The sequence below is a fragment of the Zootoca vivipara genome, chromosome 5 (genome assembly GCF_965207765.1).
Source record: "Zootoca vivipara chromosome 5, rZooViv2.hap1.1, whole genome shotgun sequence".
NCBI classification, from domain to species: domain Eukaryota; kingdom Metazoa; phylum Chordata; class Lepidosauria; order Squamata; family Lacertidae; genus Zootoca; species Zootoca vivipara.
Genome location: NC_142588.1, coordinates 16,641,927 through 16,665,815, shown reverse-complemented (window position 1 = coordinate 16,665,815; position 23,889 = coordinate 16,641,927). Strand labels below are relative to the sequence as shown.

The following is a 23,889-nucleotide window of genomic DNA, read 5'->3' as shown; positions in this document are numbered from 1 at the left end:
ATAATATGTACCACAACAGAGGACTATACTGCATGTATATCGTACAATACATAAGGACCTATCAACAAGGTAACTTCAACTGGGAAGGTGGGAGTGGCAGTTCTGTGGGCTTCTTAACAGTTCATTGTCAGTACACTCACTTAACAATGATTCAGAACAATTCTTTGACATAGTGAACAATTCTTTGACAACTATGACATAGTGAAGGCAAGAGGTGGGCACTGAATGATGGCCTTGCACAGGGCATCGCTGAAATCTGAAAGACCAAAGTCTGTCCCGATTATTATGCTTATTGGTGTTCTATTTTAGCAGGAGCATTTGCCTCCCTTCAAGGCGATGCAACTTGCCCCATGAATATAAACAGGGACTGTCGGTGCCAGTACCCAAATATTTCAGTATAGATGTTGAAAAGGGATCTGTTGATTGAATCAGCTTAAACTCAGTGCTTTCCCACAGTAAATCCATAATGTAGACTCTCCCCCCCCCCATTTCAATTTAGCTGCAATTTCTATGCTGAGCATGTGAAGCCTATTCGGTACTGTATTAAGGCTTGTCTGAACTATGTGGGGTTCTGTGTGTAGAGAATACCCGGTGCTTGGTAATCTGCTGAGCACTTCCCAGGCAACATTACCCTAGCAAGAGCTTATACTGTTTAGGAGTTTTGTGTTAGGAGCGAGTGTTATGGTTCTGGGCATTCAAACCCCTATACTGAATTGCTGAAATTGCACTTTGCATTTCTATGTGCACAGTTCAATATATGTGAAAGTGCTAGATGGGATAGGAGTAATTCTGCAGGAATCCTGGGGGAAGCTAGGAAATTGTTCATGGAATTCACCCCACCTTCCATATTCTTCCATGTGAATTGTGAATGAATGCAATAGAGGTCAAATCGGACAAGTGGAATGACTACAATGGGCCTGTTCATATTTAACAAGCCGTGGTTAAATGATTTACTGGGATTATGCCCGATCACTCTTACTTTGCTCCTTCCCAGGTGCAATTGGGAGCAGTCATAAGCCATGGTTTGTTGTTATATCTGAACTGTGATCATAGTTCCTCCCTAACAAATCATTATCATCATAAAGTCAACAACAAATCATGGCTTCATGTTGAGTAGTGAGCATGGTTTGTTCAGGGGACAAACCACGATCCTGGGTCTGAATAGAACAACAAGTCAAGGCTTAATGGCTTGGTGCTCCTGTTTGCAGCAGCGTAGGAACAAAGCACGAGTGACCCTGCAAGCCATTAACTGTGGTTTATCATTATGTGCAAACAAGGTCAATGTTAGCCAAAGTTCTAATTAACTTTTTTCAGGTGACTACCCCAAGGAAGCACGCAAATTTATGTGCACAGCTCTTGAGGCTTGCTAAAATAATATGTTAACAATTCTCAGTTTCTTAATGTCTTTTTTTCATAAATCTAAATGTAACAGAGTTGTCATGCCTTAAAACGCTTAACATGATTTTCCAAGTGAAAAACTGAGCATTTAAACCACACTAACTACACTTTATTGATTCCTTTCCCCCCTAATCAAGTATTTCTGTTCAAATACTTCTGGGAAATCCTTTCAGGTGTTTTTAGTTGTGCTTACTAAATGTAAATCGAATAAACATGCTAAATCAAATCTCCATCAATTTAGGGTAGCAGAATACTTTCTGGAAAACTTCTGATTCATTTTTTTCCTGCAAACCGTACTTCGCTGAATGAGAGGCTATTGCCTGCGACACCCCACAAGACTAGCAGCACAGCTCCTCTAACCACCCAATGCCATTTATTTGTATAGTACTTTTTAAAAAATCAGTCAATGGGGTGACTTCTCTCTTACTGCACTATAGTTGGAAAACCTTCATTAATATCCCTACGCCAAGGTGGACTTCTTGGCAGCGCAAGCTTCAACATGCAGTGTCTTTAGCTGTTGTGCATGATTGGGGCTGGGGGTAGGAAGCCAGGATGCAGATGACTTGGCTGGATCAGGAGAAAGGCAAAGGCAAAGAGCCAGGGAGCAGGCAAACAGACCAGACAGTATTCAGGGAGACATGGGGCTGAGCAACAAGACAAAGGAAAATAAATGACTCAGCAAGGCACAGACATGAAGCTTGAAGCAGGAGCCCAACAGGAACTGCTGAGAGACTAGAGCCAAAGAAAGCAAAGAAATTACAGTGGCCTCATATGAGCTTACATTCCAAGGTAGAGCAGATCTGATGGCAAACGGGGCACAGAGAGTGGGGGCACGCTGCAGGAGTGTGTTGAAATGTCTTAGAATCATAGAATTGTAGAGTTGGAAGGGACCCTGAGGACCATCTAGTCCAACCCCAGGACTGAGCTATCCAGGCTAACATCCAGACTGGGAAGTGCGGGGGGAGAGAAGAATTAACACAATGGCACAACACTTTCAACAGACCAAGGCCCTAAAACACTAGATTCAAATGTATGTATGCACTGAGTTTTAAGAACCCAATAAAAATAGAACTTTTACAGATTGAAATCTGATTGAAATCTGAAGGGCATCACAGAGGTAGGTAGAGAACCTACCTATAGTGCAGAATGAAGTTTGAGATGTGCAACAAGAGACACTTCTTTAAGCAGAGAAGACAAAACAGATGGTATCACATGCCAATATGTTTTAGATTCTGCACAAGAGCAGTAATAGTTCAAATGAAGAGCACTCAGGGCTCAAGTTGTCTTATCAAGGCACAAAAGAATGACAGCAACAATATGGAACAAAATAATCACACTGCAAGCTCTCTGCTTAGCTTGATTTGCTGCTGAAGGAAATAAGTGCAGAATCTTAATATAGGATAATGCATATTTGGGGGCAGGGTATTTTTCTTTTCTTTGAAACATGCCAGACTCTGAAGACATCGAGCTAATTTGCCACATCTTAACTGCTCCTCAAAAGGAATGTCATGCAAATATGGCCTGTTTGAGTAGCAAACTACTTAACTATGCTAAACAAGTTACTGCATTTATTTATGGGATGCCATGCCAAATTATGAAGGCTGACTCAAGCTGCCTGTTTGTTTTGCCCAGTTACATCTGCTCTGCTTCTTGCTTTAATTGAACTGCTAAACAGCAACACAACTAATGATGTGGGTGCTGAATGAGTGCGTTTGCATTTACGTCAATCAAGGGTCGCCTAGGGCCCCTTCATACATTACTGCAGTGGCATGGAAGCTGCTTTCTGCGGGGGTTTTTTCCTCTGCTGCCACAGTACTACTTAGGAAAACTAAAACACGTGGGTGGGGCCAATCATGTGGGCTGATGATCTGGTAGAAAGGACCTGTGAGGCTGGAGCCACACACATGCTTGCAATATTACTGTCGTGTTCATAAGAAGATGCCACAGGGAAGCAGCCCCAACATTGCCATGGAATGCCCTCCCATCAGATGTCAAGGAGATAATGAACTACACAATTTTTAGAAGACATCTGAAGGCAGCCTTCTACCAGGAAGTACTTTCCAAGTTGTGTCCTGGAAGTTCTAGACCTAGAGTTCCCACCAGGAGTTCCCTGTTACAGAGCAGATCAGTAATGGCAGAGGAGCTTCATCAAACAGTGTCATGCCTGCTATTACCAATATCCTGGGCTGTTCAGTTGTAGAGAAATATTGGATTTGTTCTAGGCTGAACTCTCAGTTTATGCAGTGCAACTGTGAAGTCCATCAGAAACCACAATGAACAATGCACCTAGAAGTTGGCTCTACACAGGAGCATCTGTGGGGGTTGGCAGAGAAAACAGCTGGCCAGGTTCACACATCACTGGTAAGCCAACGTATTGCTTACCACCACAGTGTAAATGTGCAGTGACCCAGTGAGAAGCTCACACTCACTTTGCTCCCTTGCAGGCTTTTTATCTCATTGTGGGACAGCAGCTAAGCCAAGATGTTTTGGCTTAGCATGCCATCCAAACCCAGAACATCCGTGGTTAAAGTTTCTCCTCCTTACAGGGGCATAGCAAGGTGCCGCGAAACCTGGGGTGGCAAACTGCCATGCACCCGGAGGGGACACAGCGTTGCTAAGTAACGACTGTAGGCTCTGCTTTGGAGTCGCGGGAGTGGGGGCTTTCTGCCCAGAGTTTGTAGCTGGAGGCGCGTGGCTTTGGAGGCGCGGGGGGGGCGGTGATACCCCGCCATGTAACGACACATGCGCAGCATCCCGCTGCGCATGCGTGTTACATAGCGGGGTATCGCTGCCCCCCCTGGCGACTCCAATCCATGCGGTGCAGCGGGGGGGTGCACCCCCACCCCCGCGACTCCCAAGTCGAGCCTCCAGCCTCCCGGTAAAAAGTCCGCCGGGAGGTTGGAGGCTCGACTTGGGAGTCGCGGGGGTGGGGGCGCCAAGTGGCACTCCCCCAGAGTGGAACCCGGGGCGTACCGCTCCTATCACCCTCCCATTGTGATGCCCCTGCCTCCTTAACCTCAATCTGTAGCACAAACCTTGGATACAGATCATGGTTAAGGAGGAGAGAAAACATGCTAGGCCAAACCTTATGCTGGATGCCGTGCCATTCTAAAAAGTCCTGGAAGGAGCAAAGTGGATGCGATTTCCTCCTCAGGAGCCAGCACATTTGTGCCCAGTCTGTTTGGCTTACCATGATGTGCAAATGCAACTAAAGAGGAGGATATTCAGTGACATTAAAAGTCTGAAAGCCTCAGATGATACTGAGCTGAGCAAAAGCAAATTAATTAGGTACTGTGTAGATCTCAAAAGTATTGAAGAAGTCAAGCAGATCCGCTGCAATAGTCTTGTTATGAAGTTAAAGCAAATTTAGATTCTGGAGACCTGTGACAGCTCCTCTTCAGCAGCAGAATGCACAGCTCCTTACAGAAAAAAGATGCATTGCAAGAGGGTTTGATTGGTCACAGAATAGGTACAAGTCTGAGGACGCAGTAAGAATAGCAAAAATTAGAGAGTGAAAAAATTAAATAAAATTACAGGAGGAGGGGAAACCAATCCTGAGCAGACAAACTACGACATTATTACAGTGAAGCAAGGAAGGAATTATATGACAAACTGCCACCATGATTCTAACAACAGATATTTGGAAATATATGAATGAGGCTGAGAGTCACTTGCCACTACTCATCAACATTTTTCTTCAGTACCACATACCAACCAGAACTGCCCAAGGTTGACAAATATCTTCTTTAGGCAAGTGGATTCTTTATGGTTCAAAAAAGAAGCTGATAGTAGAACCCCCCCCCTTCCCCAACTCCTTGTGTTAAAAAAGACAATGCTGTATCATGGCTAAGAACAGCAGCTGTGGCTCACATAATCCTTGGTTCAAATCCCAATTTTCTCTCATTTCCCCCTCCCCAGCAATTTGAGAACAATACTACTGGCTATCCTTACACACCACTGGTCTAAATTTGTGTGTCCTTCTACATTGGGCTACAGTTTTAGCAGAGCTGGGTCCCTCGGATAGAGTATGATATAATCTGAACAAAGACACAACTAAATAAGGTCCCTACCACACAAATAGATTGTTAACATGTTACCTGAACACCCCTTTCTTGTTTCAATATGATTAAACCTAAGCACACACAAAGCTGAGAAAAATTGGTCTGAATGGTCATTCTTTGGGGCAGTGGAAAATGGGCTCATTTACTGTCACTTTGCCTTGAACCATGAACTATTTTTTGAGGGGAACCAGGGGAGTTATCAAACTAGGGCATCATGCTAGCTGTGAATGTGACCATCCTGCACTTTAGTGTGTACACAGCCCCCTCCTCAGTTGATCTTCACAAAGTCATTGAGGAGGGGGGATGATTACCCCTCTGAGTTCATCAAATGAGCAAACTGAGGACTAGGGAGGGGTGATTTGCATTGCATCAGGGCTACCCCAGCACTACGGCTACTTTATATTTCTTTTTGCCACCACTGTCAAAATTTGGTGGGTTCTTGATGGTTCACATTAAAAAATCCTTGGTGGGCTGGATAAAGGCTATCCGCCTCTGTTCTAAGTGTGCAGCTACTTCAAGATAATTTATTTGCATTAAAAAAAAGTAAAAAAAAGAAACTAGAGAATTCAACAAGTGTTGAAAGGAAGATCTAGAATGTAATGAAATAAGAACTCAATTAGGGTAGCTATGGGTGACTCCATTCCCTCCTTGCCTCTGGGGTCAACCCTCTGTGCTTGCTAGATAAAGGGTAACTGCTTAAAGCACAAGAGGCATTTTCACCCCTCCTGCCAAAAGCACTTCAAACTGCCTGTGACTATTTCTCAAATGAATCTATTTTGTTATTGCTAAGCATAAACAGTATTCCAGCAAACGCAGAGTACAAAAGGAGGCCATTTGAAATTTATTTAGTTCTATTGACTTAACTGTACACCACCTTGCTGCATTATGCATGCAATGCAACTTTTGTTGTTGTTTAGTCGTTTAGTCGTGTCCGACTCTTCGTGACCCCATGGACCATAGCACGCCAGGCACTCCTGTCTTCCACTGCCTCCCGCAGTTTGGTCAAACTCATGTTGGTAGCTTCGAGAACACTGTCTAACCATCTCGTCCTCTGTTGTCCCCTTCTCCTAGTGCCCTCAATCTTTCCCAACATCAGGGTCTTTTCCAGGGAGTCTTCTCTTCTCATGAGGTGGCCAAAGTATTGGAGCCTCAGCTTCACGATCTGTCCTTCCAGTGAGCACTTACGGCTGATTTCCTTCAGAATGGATAGGTTTGATCTTCTTGCATTCCATGGGACTCTCAAGAGTCTCCTCCAGCACCATAATTCAAAAGCATCAATTCTTTGGCGATCAGCCTTCTTTATGGTCCAGCTCTCACTTCCATACATCACTACTGGGAAAACCATAGCTTTAACTATACGGACCTTTGTAGGCAAGGTGATGTCTCTGCTTTTTAAGATGCTGTCTAGGTTTGTCATTGCTTTTCTCCCAAGAAGCAGGCGTCTTTTAATTTTGTGACTGCGTGAAATGGATCAATGCCTTGTCGTGGCAAAGGGGCTTGAATAACTCAGAGAAGCTATGAGCTATGCCATGCAGGGCCACCCAAGATAGACAGGTCATAGTGGAGAGTTTTGACTAAACGTGATCCACCTGGAGAAGGAACTGGCAAGCCACTCCAGTATCCCTGCCAAGAAAACTCCATGGACAAAGACAACAGGCAATGCAACTTAACCGGAGATAAAACATAAAAGAATGTAACAGCAACCAAGACAAGATGAAGTGTGGATAGTGTCATTATTTGGCTTAGTCACTAGATGGCACTGGGCTGGGTAGAGTCCGAAGTTTCATGTGATTGTTCTCTTCTTGACTGAGACAGCAAAATTCTCATCTAGCTTCCTATCATGTGTGTCTTTGAAAGCTTTCCTGACAAATGCTAAGATAAAAGGCAGAGCCATAAAACAACCAAAATGTTTTATTGCCAGTGCCAATGCACATACAAAATCAAATAAAGGAACAGATGAAATTAAACACCATAGACCAGCTGGAAAAGGACAGTTCTTGTAGTGAACCTTATCTCCAACCAGTACCACTGGTGTCTTTGCCACTTAACTCTTCCTCTCCTCCAAACCTGAAGTAACACACCCAGTTAAATCTTTAAAATCTCTAACAATATCTCCACATCACCGGTGAAGCTACCCACCAATTCCATTCTTCCTCATAGGAAACCTGGATAATTACTGAATACAGACTCTTTCTAACATAGCTCCACATCCTCCTCTCCTCTGCAGTCTAGATTTTTTAAATAAAAAAAAAACCACTCAGCAAAACCTACCTGCCCAAGGCTCTCCTCCAAAACGTGGATTGCATGCAGACTCTCCTGCTCCTCGTTGCCTGCTTGCGCGAGGGAGCCCATGGATAGATAGTCAGTTGCCAAAAGAGGCCTGGTCCTGGGTGCATTTTCCACCTGCTCTGGCAGCTGGAGGAACAACTTTGAACTCGAAGGAACTTTCAAAATTCCATACGGTTCATGATGCTGATAAGCCCTACCATCTCTCTTCTTGGGAGCCATACCTTTCCTGACTGACAGCTTGCAATTAAAAACAGAGATGGTCCGTTCAGAGGGAAAACCAAACTCAAAATTCCAGGAAAAGGAGCAAAAGGCCACAGCCAGCAATGTAATCAACCATCTCAATCAAGTCAGAGAGGAGGAAAAAAATATTGTTGACTAGCAGCAGAACCTCTCCTTTACGGTTTTTTTCCTGTAAGTAGTTTATCCAAACAGGAAGTACCCAACCCCCTGCCTGTCCCTGCGAAATAGCGCTAGTTAATTCTTTGGGTTTCTGTGTATTTCAGTGGGGGGAGGGGGCCATGCCATATCAGCTTCTCTGTCAGTTAGAAACCAATATCCCAGAGCAGCAAGCATGAGGCAAGGTTTCTGGCAGCTAAGCTCTAACCTGCTCAAGAGGAAATGCTCTATTATGTCACACAGACTAAGTTTTTCCTATAAAGACCACCATGCATTGTTGAAAAACAACATGGGTGTTCCACCCACCAACTTGAAAAGGGCCTGATATAAACAGCTTGACTTCCATACCACAGTTAATAAAAAACTCTTCTGACTTTTAATAATAGATTCTTTTTTTCTCTAGAATGCAATGCTAAAAATGCTTTTTGCACATTCTGATAACTAAAAAGAAAATGAAGTAATTTAACAACTTAAAAGTTGCAGGGACAGAATAAATAAGCTACAGGTAGGTGGCCGTGTTGGTCTGCCGTAGTTGAAACAAAATAAAAAAAATTCCTTCCAGTAGCACCTTAGAGACCAACTAAGTTTGTCATTGGTATGAGCTTCCGTGTGCATGCACACTGTTTCAGTGTATCTGAAGAAGTGTGCATGCACAGGAAAGCTCATACCAATGACAAACTTAGTTGGTCTTTAAGAATAAATAAGATACATCAACAAACAGGCTTATGAACCATTCTTAATCACTAAAAAGGCTTCTTTCTTATCTCCCTTGGGTGAGGTTGCTGACTTTAAATTAGCAAACTTTGAACAAGTCAGAGGGCATCAAAGCAGATTAATTTTTTTGAGGACTGTTCAGGACAGGTTTGCATGATTTTAGACTCAGCAAGTCAAGCCCAGTCCATCAGCAATGTATTCTGGGCATCCAAGTGTTTGCCAACCCTGTGCCCGGTCATATTTTTGCAATTCAAGACAGGCAGGAAAAAGGAAAAGCAAGGTAGGATGGGGAGAGAGATATGAGCTGCCATATGCAACGGAGAGCTGAGTTTGGCTTAGATCAGGCATGGCTAAACTTGGCCCTCCAGCTGTTTTGGAACTACAATTCCCATCATCCCTGACCACTGGTCCTGTTAGCTAAGGGTGATGGGAGTTGTAGTCCCAAGACAGCTGGAGGGCCAAGTTTGGCCTTGCCTGGCTTAGATGATTATGAATTGCACAGGCCTAGAGTTAAGAAAGAAGCTTCTTAATAAATAAAATTTTCAGGCTTCCAGGTCACAGAATGCTAGGGTGTCATGAACTGGCAGGACAAATGGGAGGCAGAAGAGGAGCCCGGCAAGAGCCAGGACTGGGACACACTGGGGCAAACTGAGAATAGGGAAGGAGAGGTTGGTGCAGGAAATACTCACGGAGTGCACAGGAACCAGAGCAGCAGGACTCATCACCAGAGCCAGAGGGGCTCCTGTCTCCACAAACACAGTGGACTCTGAGGCATAGGGAGCAGCAGGACGAATACTCCATGAGCTGAGGCAGCCAGGGGCCCATAGCTCAGCTCACTAGCTGGCCAAGTAGGGATCACTAGCTCTGGGAGCAGGTGTGTGATTCCTCAGTTGGAGTAGGCTTAGAACAGGTGAGGGTCACATGCCTCATCAAGCCCAGGTGCTGCAATCAGTGTGCAAAGTATAAAAGGGCAGCAGAGCTGAGGTGCTGTGTCTACTCAACTGCCCATGTTGAGAGCTTTTGGTTTGGATGATCCTGGAACTGTGCTCTGGTTTGACTCTGGACTGTATCCTAACTGCTGGACTTTGGCCTTGACTACTTGGCTTGACCCTGAGCCTCGTTTCCTGACCTTTGGACTTCACTTGTGTGGATTGAACTTTGGATGTGGCATGCTGACTTGCTGCCAGGTAGGCTAGGGGTTCAGGACATAGGGTGAGCCAATGGCCACCAGCCTGGCTCAGAAGTCGTAGCTTACTGATGCTAAACAGATCATATATGGTTGGGTGCATAGGCTCAACTCTACCTAGCAAATGTGAATACTAAAGATAGGTTTTCTTCCTGACTTGAAGTCATGATCTTCACATTGCCCATCAACTGCCAGAGCCAAAGAGGGCAGCCTACCAGGATGGGAGATTCAACCATGGTTGGAATGTCAGTCGGATGCCTGTGATTTGCCCGAGAAGCCAAGAATGTCTGGCTGTTATCAATGCAGCTTTCCCCTGAACATACTCTTACTGTTGGAGAAGCACATTCCAACAGTCAGCCAGACGAGGAAAGGAGACAAAGAATTTGTTCAAGAGGTCGCACAAAGCTAGACAGACGCTAGGATATTTTAGAAGAGACCGAAACAATGTACAAGACATCTGACTGCTTCAGCATTGATTCCTTTGCTTTAAAGTGTGGGTTGATATTGACACTGGGTTAGTGACACCACTCCATGCCTAAAAGCACCAGTGAAACGGAATCAGATTTGACTGCATCTAAAGTTGACTGTACACTTCAGACTGAAACAATACATGTGAAACAGTCTGTCATTAAGGGCAGGGATAAGTGCCATGTTCCATAACACAGGCAAGATCTGTGGCAACACATATGCCAGAGGGCTGCAGGAAAAGCCCTTAATTTAATTATGTGCAATTTGCATATTTTATATTACTCCTAGTTTTACATAGTGAACATGTAACAACAGTCTAACTCAAACATTTTTACACTCTGATGTGGGGCGGGGGTGGAAATGTTTAACAGTCATGGGAAAATATTGGTATACAGACCACAAATTCATGAAAGCAGGGCATAATGAAATCTAGATCCTCGTTGCTTTCATTGTTTCTAAATATTTCACATTTTTCCAAACACACTTTTAAATGTAACTTTGCAACAAAAGGGATAAATTATGCATATGATCTAGTCAAAGTGAAGCACATTTAAAAATCCCCTTGATCTAAATTTCCCACTCAAATCAACAGGACATAAATGTGTCTATTTGAATGGACTGAGTCCCTATTTTTTTCCTTGATGAATTTTGTGATATTCTAAGACAATCCTGTAGACTGCAGCCAAGTACAGGATGAGTTGGGAGTGTGAAACTGCACAGGTTGTATATTGTTCAATTCGAGGCTTGATAGATGCTTGGTAAAAAAAAAAAATTAAGAGTGAAAGGTCAAACTACTTGCTAGAACTAGCAGAGTTTCGTAATGTGAGGGAAACTGAATGAACCTTCAGGTTTGAGTGCTCCCACTTGCCCTTTCCCATATGAACAAAGATCAGTTTCATTTTCAAAGATTCTTGGTTTGTTGTGACATGCAAACCAGGGATTCTGGTTTAAAACAAATTCTGCTTTGTTTTTTTTTCCTTTTTGCATTGTCAGTTACAAAGATCTTGTCAGAAATCAAGCTCCCTTCGTTCTAGTTGGCTTATAATATATGCCTCCAAAAAGACCTCTGAGATCGAGGCACCTGAGCCTCTCCTTACTGCCCATTTATATATGTGAAAAATGGAAACCAACTTTCCAGAAATATATCTTCTTTCCCCTGGGGCCTTGCCCATAGAACTTGATGTATCAATCTTTTCAGGCAGAGCAACCTCCCAGATCTGTGTGCACCAAACTTTCAGAGTGCAGCCTCCTGGCTGTTTCCAACATTAATCATAGAATTGTATTGTTGTGCCACCTCCAAATGTACTCCCAACAGCGAGTGGATAACTCCCTCTCTGCACTACAATAGGCCCATGTTTATAACCCATGGTTTTTATGTAGCTTGTTTTGTACTTAAGCAGAATTTATGTTAAATCACAATTCCTAATTTTCTTGTAACAACAAGCCATGATTCACTGAAAGCAAAAGTGAATCATAGTTTATTCCTTCTCTGGGATTTGTGGAAGCAGGTGGAGTAGGAGCACATGAGCCCAGCACTTTGCCTGGGCTCCTTTCTACTTGCACATGTAAAACTAAACTATGGTTTAAGGTTACGTGTGAACACATTCACTAAGTTGGATCAACTGAGTCACACAGTATGAATTGTTGAGATGTTGCCCAACACCTCCTAATATAACATGAAACAAGAGTCTAAGCTCTCACTCAGAAAAAGGCTCCTGGCAACAGAGAACTTCTAGTTATTTCTTTCAGCTGAAGCTGCATGGCCATGTCGTGCAGCTTCAATATTCACCAGGGAGGCAGCCAACTGTAATCATGCATCACACTCAAATTTGAAATAGGGTAATATGTTGTTGTTATAAAGTGTGTGTGTGTGTGTTTTAATAACAACATATCAACCTATTTCAAATGTCAACACAATACACACACACACACACACACACACACACACACTTTTTCTAAGTGAACGTGTTGCAAACAGTAATCCTTATACCCAGGGCTGGTGCTAGGGTTTTTTGTGCTCTAGGCAGATCACCTTCTGGCGCCCCCAGGGGGTGAGAGGGAAATAGCGAGAGAGAGTGTGTGTAAGGGCGGGAGGGAGGAGGGGGTGAGAGGGAAATAGCGAGAGGGAGGGAGGGAGGGAAGAGAGAGAAAACGAAGGAAGGAAGGAAGGGGTGGGTAAGAGAGAGAGAGAGAGAGAGAGAGAGAGAGAGAGAGCAGGAAGAGAGAAAAAGAGGGGGAAGCCTGCTCTTGCGAGAGGCAGCGGCGGGATGAGTGCCCCGAAAGGAGCGCTTTTGGGGTGCTGATCCTGTCGCCACGTCTCACAGGGGGGCAAGCGGTGAGGGAGGGCTCTGCCTGGGCCGCTTTCCCTCCCCCCGCCCCACAGTGAGCCGGGGAGAAGGGAGATGCGCCCCTGCGAGAGGTGGTGACAGGATCAGCGCCGCGAAAGCACTCCTTTCGGGGCACTCATCCCACTGCCGCCTCTTGCAAGAGCAGGCTTCCTCCCCCCCCCCCGGCAGGCTGGCCAGCGCCCCCTCCATTTTGGCGCCCTAGGCAACTGCCTAGTTCACCTAAATGGATGTGCCGGCCCTGTAAACTTTTATTATCATCAGAATTATTCTTCTTAAATTAGAGATGAAGGGGTGGAGGCTGCCAGAGCTTAAAGTTGCCTAGTACAGTTGTACCTTTAGTTACGAACTTAATTCATTCCGGAGGTCTGTTCTTAACCTGAAACTGTTCTTAACTAGAGGCGTGCTTTCGCTAATGGGGCCTCTTGCTGCTACTGCGCTGCCGGCACACGATTTCCGTTCTCATCCTGGGGCAAAGTTCTCAACTCGAGGTAACTCTTCTAGGTTAGCGGAGTTTGTAACCTGAAGGGTTTATAACCTGAGGCATTTGTAACGCGAGATACCACTGTATGGCTGAGGTGAAATTTGAGCCAGAGGTTGTTGTTGTTTTTGGCTTAGACACCATTCTTGGAGCCTCAAAACATGCTACAATGTCTGGAAATTTGGGGGACAGCAGTTTTAAAACACCCTAGAAAGCTTGGCATAAAAAGGAAACTCGAGTAGTACTTTCTCTCAGGTAGCAAGGTGCCTAGTACATAGAGCAAGAGCAAAAATGCCACAAATTGAGTACAGGACAACCTTGTTTTCATAGGGCAGTCCCATGTGTCCCTACAGGCAGACAATACAAGGTAACTGCCTCAGGTATTCTGTAAGATTTTTATAAGGGCAAATAATGTCATATTTCTAATTGTTGTGCTTTCTGTTCTGAAGCTACCCTTATATTCTGTCTGAGTAATTGGGGTTATTTCTCTCTTGAATTGAAGCGAAAGAAGTTACACAGTTCTAAGGGGAGTCTAAAACATTACAGCAAATGTGCTGTCTGTGTGCCAGAACATAGTCTGAGCTAAAAAGAAAGTAACCTGCCTTGACCCTCTGTTGTAACCTGACTCACTTCAAGCAGAACACAGAACATCATTTATACCATTTTTGCAGGGTGGGGGTGAGGGGGCCAGGGAGGGCTGTCTGCCTCCTTGGAGCAGTAACTGCTGCCAGCAAGTCTACAAAATGTGTAGCAACTGGAAGCAAAAGCAAAATTTGCCTCTTCTTAGCTTCTACCCTAGGTGCTAAGCATATTTCATGGCAAAATTGCACACATCTTTTTAGGAAAATACTTTTAAACATGTTTAAGTAAAGGGGAGAAGTAGACTACACATAGAGGACAATGAAGTAGATTTGCACATACCATACAAGACAGTGAATCCCAATTTTCAAGACAAAAGAGGAACATGAGAATGCAAGGCTCAATTTCACTGAATGACCCCAAATCCTAGGATTACGACAGAGGGAGAAAAACCTCTGTGTCCCATTTTTCTACACCAAGCATAGTTTTATGAACCTCTATCATGCCTCCAGGCACCTTCTTTCTAAATTAAACTCCCTCTAAACTTTTTCCCTTAGGGACTGCATCCTAACGATTTGGTCATTTAATCCCCCCTTTTCCAGATCTATATTATCTTTTTGAAATGGGTAAACCAAAACTGTAAGATATTTCAAATGTGGCTGCAACATGGATAAAGGCATTCTGATAAGATAGTTTTCCATTTTATTTTCCTTTCCTTTCCTAACAATCCCCATGGAGCTCAGTATTTTCAGTGAGATATCCACCTCCACTCTTAAGATCTCTTTCCTGGTTAGTTATGCCACCAATTTACACCTCATCAGTGTATATACTGATGTTAGAAATTTTTGCTCTGGTGCGCCTCACTTTAAACATATTTAAAGTGAACCATATTTACAGTTTGGTTGCCCATTCCCTAGTCTGAAGGTATCCTTTCACAGCTGCTCTTAACCCCTTTTGGTTTTGATCACACTCAGGAACATGTGGTGCACATTTGTTGGGGTACCATGACTAGTTGCAGGCGCAGTAACACATATGCACTGGTGCATGTCCATTGCTCATTTGGAAACATTTTTATGCTTACAATAGTCCAACACTGGCCTGGTGTGGTAGACAGATACAGCATCCGACACCACTGAAGCCAGAGTTCAAATCACCACTCAGCTCACTTAAAGTGACCCCACACCAGTCACAATTTCTTAGTTTACAGAGCTGTTGTGAGTGGTGGAGACATCTACTGTGCCCCAAGGCCCTTGGAGGAATAGCAGAATGTGAAATGAATACTATTTATATATATAAAAAGGCTGTAATAAAATATAAAGAGGCCCATTGTCTGTGTCAGCAAATGGCAAGACAATATATATATATATTAACAAGCCCCAGCCCCACCCCCTTGAGAAATAACTTAAATGATTAGAAAATGTTCACAAAGGATGAGGTTGTGTTCAGTTTTAATGGAGTTTCAAGATCAAGAAGCAGTGCAGTGGTTAAATAAGGTCTGTTACAACACAAACGCCATGAAGAGCACAGGCTGACATGCAATGCTACGGGTGCTTTCAACCGTCAGGTTTGTCTAATGACATGTCTTTGGCTTACCTGTTTTATGCACTGCAGCCGATCGTTGGTCTGCTGTATGTGCCTGTCCATAGAATTCATTTTGATTGTCTCCACTTGGATTCTACCTGAAAGCCATTAAAATTCCTCAAGCTGCAAGATATAAAAAGAACAAGAAAGATCATTAAGACAACAAAAAGTAAAATAGAGTCCTGCCAACACTAAAACGAACAAGATGCTGGATACTACACAGCAGATGTTTACCCTTTGTGGTAGTTTTTTTCTGTTTCAAGAGGATGAGTGTCCTCTTGAAAGCAATGCCTTTTCATTCCATGAGTAACAATGACATCCCAGTCACATTATTCAGAGGCTGCTAACTACAAACCTAGAGACATTCTATACTAGATCCCTTCCACCAATATTCCCATCATGTCAGTGCCATCAACTCTAGCCCAAAGACGACTCCTCTTTTCCTCCTCCTCTTCTACCTGCTTCAAATCCAGCTGTTGGTTCAGCAGCGGGGAGGGGAGAGGGAACTAGGGTGTCTGACATAAATGTCACCACAAAATGCTATCTGCAGGCACCTGGGATGGATACTAACATCACAACATACAACAAACTTCAGTTGTAAATTTACGTTGATGCTGTGTGCAAACTCCACCCCACCCCCCACAGAAACACAGAGGAATCTGCCATTGGCCCATCAGTATCGTCACCACACTGACTGGCAGCAGCTCCCAGGGGTTTCTCTCAGCTTGAACTTGAGAGGTTTTCTGTATGCAAAACAAATGTTCCACCCCTTCCCCACCCTCCACAAAATGCAAGTTTCCTATACCAAAGGAAGCCCAAGCAAAGTTTCAGCATAACACACTAGGAAAGAGATGTGTTAAATGGCTAGGAACCAAATGACGTTATTACAGCTAGTACAATATACCTGGGTGTAATATTTGGTGCAGCCTACAGATAAACACAGTCTCTCGCAGCAGAGCTATAGATAAATAGTCTCAAATGTGGGCAATTCCGGATGAATTTCAGCAATGCTAAAAATAGCAATTTCTCCTATTTGTGTACGTTTTGATTGCCAATGTTACCAGTGTATACTTTGACATTCTCAAAAACTGTTGATGACATCCCCCAAATTTCAGACATTCCTTGTAGCATACATAAAGCACAACTTGGCTTAAAGAATATTGAAGGTTTGTTTGCTATTAGAAGTAGATTGAGCCAATGGATTTTCTCTTTATTCTTCATCTTCAAATATCTAAAGGGCTATCACATGAAAGATGGAGCAAGCTTGTTTTCTGCTACTGCTGAGGGTAGGACACGAACCAATGCCTTAAAGTTACAAGAAATTCCCACTAAATACTAGGAAGAACTTTGACAGTAAGAACTTTTTGACAGTGGAGCAGACTTCCTCAGGAGCTTGTGGACTCTCCTCCACTGGAGGTTTTTAAGCAGAGGCTGGATGGCCATCTGTCATGCTTTAGTTGAGATTCCTACATTGCAGGGGGTGAACTAGATAACCCTCAGGATCCCTTCCCACTCAACAATTCTATGATTATATGGCCTACACGTGCTCCTGTTTGCAGAACCCTCAAAGCACCTCAAAAATTTAATATTTGAGTGCAAAGCAGAAGTATTTACTTGCACAATAAATTAACCCAGACACGACACAATTTCAGCAATGATCCAAAACAAAACATTTTGTTCATAGGGGGTAGGAAATACATAAATAAAAATAGAGCCCATGCTGTTAAAAACAACTTAATGTCCCCTAAAATATACATCACATTTACACATGGCATCAATTGGTTCATGTAGGAGTTTTTAAATTGTGTAACTGAAACGGGAGCAGCAGCAAAGGTCCCCCAAGCTCTGCCAAACACCGTAGCAGTGATTCTCCCAACCTTTCCACCCAAACCCTCCATCCTAAATGCAGTTTGAATCAAATCTCAGTGAGTCTATTCTGCCACTGTCAGATCTCAGCCCAACTAACATTATCTATACAGATTTTCCCACCTTAAAAGGCTTTTAATTGCAATGTAGTCGAAGCAAAATTCCAAGTATGTTTGGTACATGGCCAATAAAGTATTCCTTATTCTTTCCCTCCTAGTCTAATGTGAGTGAGAGTCAAAGAGGAGGTCTTGATCAGGCAATGGGACATTAGGGAGCAAAATGGCTTCAACCCTGATTTTTTGAGAAATGTGTCTGTCTCTCTCCACTTGACCCTTCTCTTCAAACTCTTCTTTCTGTGACCATTTGGTTTAACGATCTTGCTACATTATTCAGTGATTAGCTTAAAATTATTTAAAAGCTCTGGTCAAAACATAGAAATCATTTGGCAAAAGCCTTGTTTTCTCCAGCAGTGAGCTATACCACCCTTTCATGCTGTCAGCCAACATTATCAAGCAACTCCTGCTGGCAGATTAGGGGCCCCACAAAACAGCAGGGAGAGCTAGCATACGTGAGGAAAATGGCTTGCACTTAGTAGTAATAGGCAAATAGAAAGACTGGGAACAAAAATTACAGAGTGGTTTGATCTTGCTGGTATAGTAGGAAGCAATTTGGAGAGGACAACACCTGAAACCCAATTCCATGGTTAGTAATAGTAGCCACTGCAATAGCAATGTAAATACAGTGGTACCTCAGTTTACAAACACAACTGGTTCCGGAAGTCTGTACTTAACCTGAAGCGAACTTTCCCAGTGAAAGTAATGGAAAGTGGATTAATCCGTACCAGACGGTCCGTGGAGTACTTAAATTGAAAATACTCAAACCGAGGCATGACTGTAAATAGCTAAACCTCAATTAAGTGTCTGGGTATAACAAATCATTATTACTAAAGTTGGTTGTTATCCACCCAACCCCAAGGACTTGGGACAGATAACAATTTAAATAAACAATATAATAATGAATGCAAAATAAAGCAGAGCTGGGGAGCTTGTGGCTCTCCAGAAGTTACATGACTCCAACTCCCATAATTCCTTGCCAGGCTGGCTGGGGCTGATGGGAGTTGGAGTATAACAACAACTGGAAGGGCTGCAGGTTCCCCACTCCTTACTTTAAGGCAGGCATCCCAAAACTTTGGCCCTCCAGATGTTTTGGACTACAATTCCCACCATCCCTGACCACTGGTCCTGTTAGCTAGGGATCATGGGAGTTGTAGGCCAAAACATCTGGAGGGCCGCAGTTTGGGGATGCCTGCTTTAAGGTATTTAAAAAGTGCATTATGTAAATTGTCCTAGCACAAGCATAAACAAGCTGGTCTTCTAGCACTAGGAGGGAGGAATACTTAAGACTCTTGTTTGGACAAGGCTAGGGGAAATTTCCTCAGACTTCTGACAGAGGGTTACTTTTTTCTGAGCTGAAGATGGGGGCATGTCTCATCTTAGTGCAATTATTTCCAAATGTCTGCATCTGAAGTGTGTAGGAATAAGACCCACCCATCCCATTTTCTTAATGTGTGAATGACTGACAGGAAGGAGTTAACGGGGAAATTAAGCAACTTGCCATGTTCTGCATCTTTCTTCCCAGAATACTCTGCAACATCCAGTGGTAGCTGCAAAGATGCTGTTAAGCAGGCAGGTTGTGGTGGAAAGTCGTCCCTGAGAAATGTGAACTCTGAAAAGCTGAGTCAGATACCTTTGTATGCAGGTCTAGAATTTGTTCCAAATGCCATGGCTGACTGAAGAGTTATTACAGTGTATTCCCTACCAAAGTACCAACCATATGATGTACATTACACCCAACAACATCCTCTAGATCAGGCATCCCCAAACTTCAGCCCTCCTGATGTTTTGAACTACAATCCCCATCATCCCTGACCATTGGTCCTGTTAGCTAGGGATCATGGGAGTTGTAGGCCAAAACATCTGGAGGGCTGCAGTTTGGGGATGCCTGCTCTAGATGAGAAATGTTAACATGTAGCCTAGTTCTTTGCTGGTACAGTAAGGGATACAATCAGAAGTAGCCCCAGGAAGGGTCACAAGGGAAGGAACTGAGAGCTGTTCTCCCCACCCACCCCAGTGCGCGTAGCTTTGCAGTGCTTTTGAATATCCGCTTCCTCTTCTTGCTACCTGGCAGTGAGCAAAAGGAAACAATAAACAGCACAAAAATCTATGCCTACAGACAGATGAAGTTTCATCTGTCAGACAAAAGTGAATAATTTGCTCTATTTCCTATATGCTGAGAGGTATTCGCAAAGGCAGATGATTGCTATCTATTGAGTACCGGTAGCATTGATAAAGCACTGAGCTAGACTACAAACAGGATGGGAGGGAACTACGCATAAAAAATGATCAGTTATATAATCAGATAGGAGCTGGTTCAAGTTAGGGGGTGGAGTTTACTACAGACATGTAAATGAGGGGGTTAAGAACAACTACAGTGGTACCTCTAATTATGAACTTAATTCGTTCCGGAGGTCCGTTCTTAACCTGAAACTGTTCTTAACTAGAGGCATGCTTTAGCTAATGGGGCCTCTTGCTGCTGCTGCGCCACCAGCACATGATTTCCGTTCTCATCCTGGGGCAATGTTCTCAACTTGAGGTAGCTCTTCCAGGTTAGCGGAGTTTGTAACCTGAAACGTTTGCAACTCAAGGTAACACTGTAATACATTTGAAGTGCCATTCCTCCAAGACTTGCATCTTATGTGTACGTAAGATACAGCAGGATTTTCACTATATTAAATCTGTCTTTGCTTTTTAAATGTGCAGATTTGAAAAATTGTGAATTTAAGTGGTGGGTTTGGGCAAAAAGATCTTTAATTAAAAAATTAAGGGGGTGGAGTTAAATAACAAGCCCCACCAGTGGACGCCTGCACAAGAACATCTGCTAATACAACAGGGCTGCCCCCCACTGTGTCCTCCAGTTTGGCTCAAGGGGTCAGGATAACCCCTGGAACAGCATGCGAAGGGAGGAAAAGGCAGGTGTTACATCAGAAGGGGAGAAATGCCAGCACTGGTGATCTGCTTAGTGCTATGTTGAATTCCTCCTTAAACATATTTCTCTTCCTCACCACAATATAGAGCTCACGACAATACACAGTGTACTTTCTTGGAGCAGCTTGCTTTTAATAGCAAATAAATGTTACGTTTCAATTTTGAAACGTGCTTTTTGTTGAAACTTCAACCTTGCCAACAACTTGTGCACCTAAGGTCAAAAATTAAACACTTACTCATGAGCTTAATGCACAAATATCAAGTATAAAAATCTTAATTAAGAAAGTAAATTTTGAAAGGAAGTCATATGTTTCTTCCTATGCACATTCTATTTTCCTCCCAAGTTAATATTGTATAAATGAATACCTATCAGGGGCTTATAAAAATTCTACTTTGAGCAACCATGAATCATCTCCACTGATACACACATCACAAATGATTTGTTTTGATCGGCTTCCAAAAGCTTTATTTAGAAAGAAAATGCATGCATCATTTTGGTTTCATAGTCAAAGACAGAACACACAGACACAATTATTTGTATGTAATATGTGTGTTGAATATAATACAGGTATGTACCAATAGTATAATACAGGTATGTATCATTTGTCAAGAGAGACATATTAATTTATATATAGGAAGTGCATGAAAAGCTTGTTGACATTTAGAGGGCTTTAAGGGTTTACGCCTTTGCTTACCATGTCCCCTGGGCAGGAAACTGTTTCTTTCCCAAGTAAGCCGGCAGATGTCTCCCTTCTCTACTGAAGACGAGCGAGTTTCCATTCTCCTTTCACATAGCACTGCCTCGTGTTTCTTTTAAGCCTTTACAAGTCCCTACAAATCCTCTGCCTCTGCTTCCTAACAGGGAGCACTAAAACTGACACTGTCTGTCTGACCTTGTGGTTATTGATTAACTATCTCCCCATTCGCTGCCATCTTTCACACCTCTGGCGCTAGCAAATAGAGAGCTAAGGAGTAGCAGTCATACTCCATGACAGCTATGCTCAAAAAAGCCTGCCTTTGGAGATGTGGCGGGAAGTGCCGTTTGATCAAATGCTGTTCTAATGTCAAGACTAAATACCACACGACTTGTACAGTTTAATATACATTTGCTGGGCCAATGCAGCACAAATAGCAACAAGGAGGGAGGTGGAATAATTCAGGGGTAACAGCAAATATTACAATCTGGACCAAAAGCAAAAGACAGGAAAAGATGACAGGTTACGACTATTTAATGTCACCGATTTTAGCCATAAGATTGATATCACAGTATCTTTTAATATTGCATTCAAACACTATCAATATACCTGTCTGCCCTAGAAACTGGGGGTTAAATCTGCTGCAATATTAAAACTGCTTTCCATAGGCACAAGCAATAACAATGGAAGACAAAAGAGTATGTGATTGAGTAAAATGTGGATCTAGGGAAGCAACTTATTTCCATGCAAGCACAAAACATAGGAGAGGGCATTAAAAATTATTCATGCTTTGTATGTTAAAATTACAGTTTGACTTGATTTTTCTTAATGGAAAAGGTTTTCTTAAAGCTACCGGTATTAGGTAAAACATGTCAAAAATATGTTTAGCCACTTGTACACATCAAAAATATGTCATACTTGGACACCTGCCTGTACCTCTTAGGTACTTCGATCAAAAGGGTATTGTGCTTTGGGCTTTCACAGGCCAACCCAGCGCCGTCTTGAGCAGATCGCGCGCCCTGGTGCTGAGGGGCAGAGATCGCTCCGCTGCCCGCCCTGCCCTCGCAGGGCGCAATTGGTTTCCGCGCGGCTTTGCCGCGCGGCGCCCTCCTTGCCAGGCCGGCGCCCTCCTTGCCAGCCCCCCGCCGTGGTGCACTGCGCCACCGGGGGGCTATGTAGAGCTGGCCCTGGGCCAACCATACCATGTTTAACGCTCAATGAGGCATGCCCAAGCCCCAACTCTCCACAGAAGGAAAGGAGGGGCTTCAACTGCACCAAGTGCCTCCTAAGAAGAGGTTCCTAGGTGAGTTATCAGAGAAAAGCCAAGGAACAGAGGCAGATTTCCCCAGCTGCAGTTCAGAGAAAATGAGGATACGACCGCCCTGCTTGGACTCAGGTGAAAAAAGGGGAAGAGCTGCTGGATGTTGGGGGTGGGAGGCTTCTATGTTCTTGTAGTGTGTGGTTTAGGACATAAAAAGTCATGGGAAAGGATCAGAGGAAAGTTACCACAACCCTTAAGAACTGCTAAGCTGTAGCTCTCTCCGCATTCAGGTAAACCACCTGGAGCCAAGTGAGTTTTGCAAAGCCATTTTGTACCCCACCTGGTCTGAGGAATCAGTAAGGATAAGAGATGTCATCTCCCTTCCAAAACTCAGGGAGTACTTCCACACAATGTCTGCTCCCTAATTTAGAAACTCTTAATGCCTATGAGAGGTTTACCTAAGCATCAAATTAAAGACAAAATAAATCTCTTTAAATCTGGGCAAACATCAACTGGTTAAAAATAAACTGGGCTTCATTTTTACTTTTACGTTTACCAGTGTGTATTATTGCTTTGTTTCAATTGCCTTGCTTTACAAAAACCTTGTGCTATGATCTCGGGGAATATGGGAAGATCATAAGTAAAACATAAAACAGGCACACACAGAAGTTGTTCCAAAACTGAACATCACCACACCTACGTATGCACTGTGCATGTCTGAGTGTGTCAAGGTGATTGGATGACATTAATAGTTAATATATCAAAAAACACTTAAATTAAGGATCCTCCCCCCAGGATAGTTCACTTCAAAAGTTGAGGGACTGCCAGAGATTTAAACACCCACCCACAACAACTGGTTTATTCCCTTAGTAGAAATGGTACTTCAGAAACAAAATAAGCAGCATGAAAATGTCAGGTGAAAGGTCATTTTAATCATTAAACACTTGAGGGGGAGAGGAAGTCGGTTTTAATAAAGCTTTATTTACGACAAGCAACTAAATAGCTACCGTGGCTGGCTTGGGGCTATTAAAAAGGGACCAGATGCAAGGCAAAGGAAGGACTTGTCATGCCAGGAGCCGGAGAATAGATATCTGTGCGATGCAGCTTTCCATTGTCACTCTACAAATGGGCAATAATCCCCAGAAGACTTTCTATCATCTTTGGTCTCCGAGAGCAAGCAAGCGGGTTCTGTGTGTGTGTTTCTGTGTCTGCCCGCACGCAGTCTCAGCGAGGGGTGGGAATGGATTTATTTAATTTATGGTGGCTTGAGCTGTGAGTGAGGGCGGTCATGCTGGGCTGTGAAAAGCCTTTCTGCAGCCCTGTGCTTTCTAATTCTTTTCCTCCCCCATACATGTCTATTAGATAGGAACTCCCCCCCCCCAAGCCTCCGCCACAACGGTGGCACAACCCCATAAGCTTTGAAAAAAAGAAGAGATGACAGCTTGCATAAGCGAGCCTGCTGGACTCCGCTGGGAGCAGGAGCGGCGGTGCGCAGAAATTGTTCAATCATCAAGCACATCTGCAG

At 43.5% G+C, this 23,889-nt stretch overlaps 1 protein-coding gene across 10 annotated transcripts in view; it reads right to left on the bottom strand.

The window, feature by feature from the left end:
- Positions 1–23,889, bottom strand: part of ZMIZ1 (zinc finger MIZ-type containing 1) — a 354,820-nt gene that overhangs the window by 132,516 nt on the left and 198,415 nt on the right. For all 10 annotated transcript variants that reach the window (XM_088669487.1, XM_088669492.1, XM_088669491.1 and 7 more), the window contains one exon: positions 15,511–15,621. In XM_088669487.1, the coding sequence (XP_088525613.1) occupies positions 15,511–15,570 (60 nt within the window). In that variant the 5' untranslated portion in view covers positions 15,571–15,621. The remainder of the gene's footprint in view (positions 1–15,510; positions 15,622–23,889) is intronic.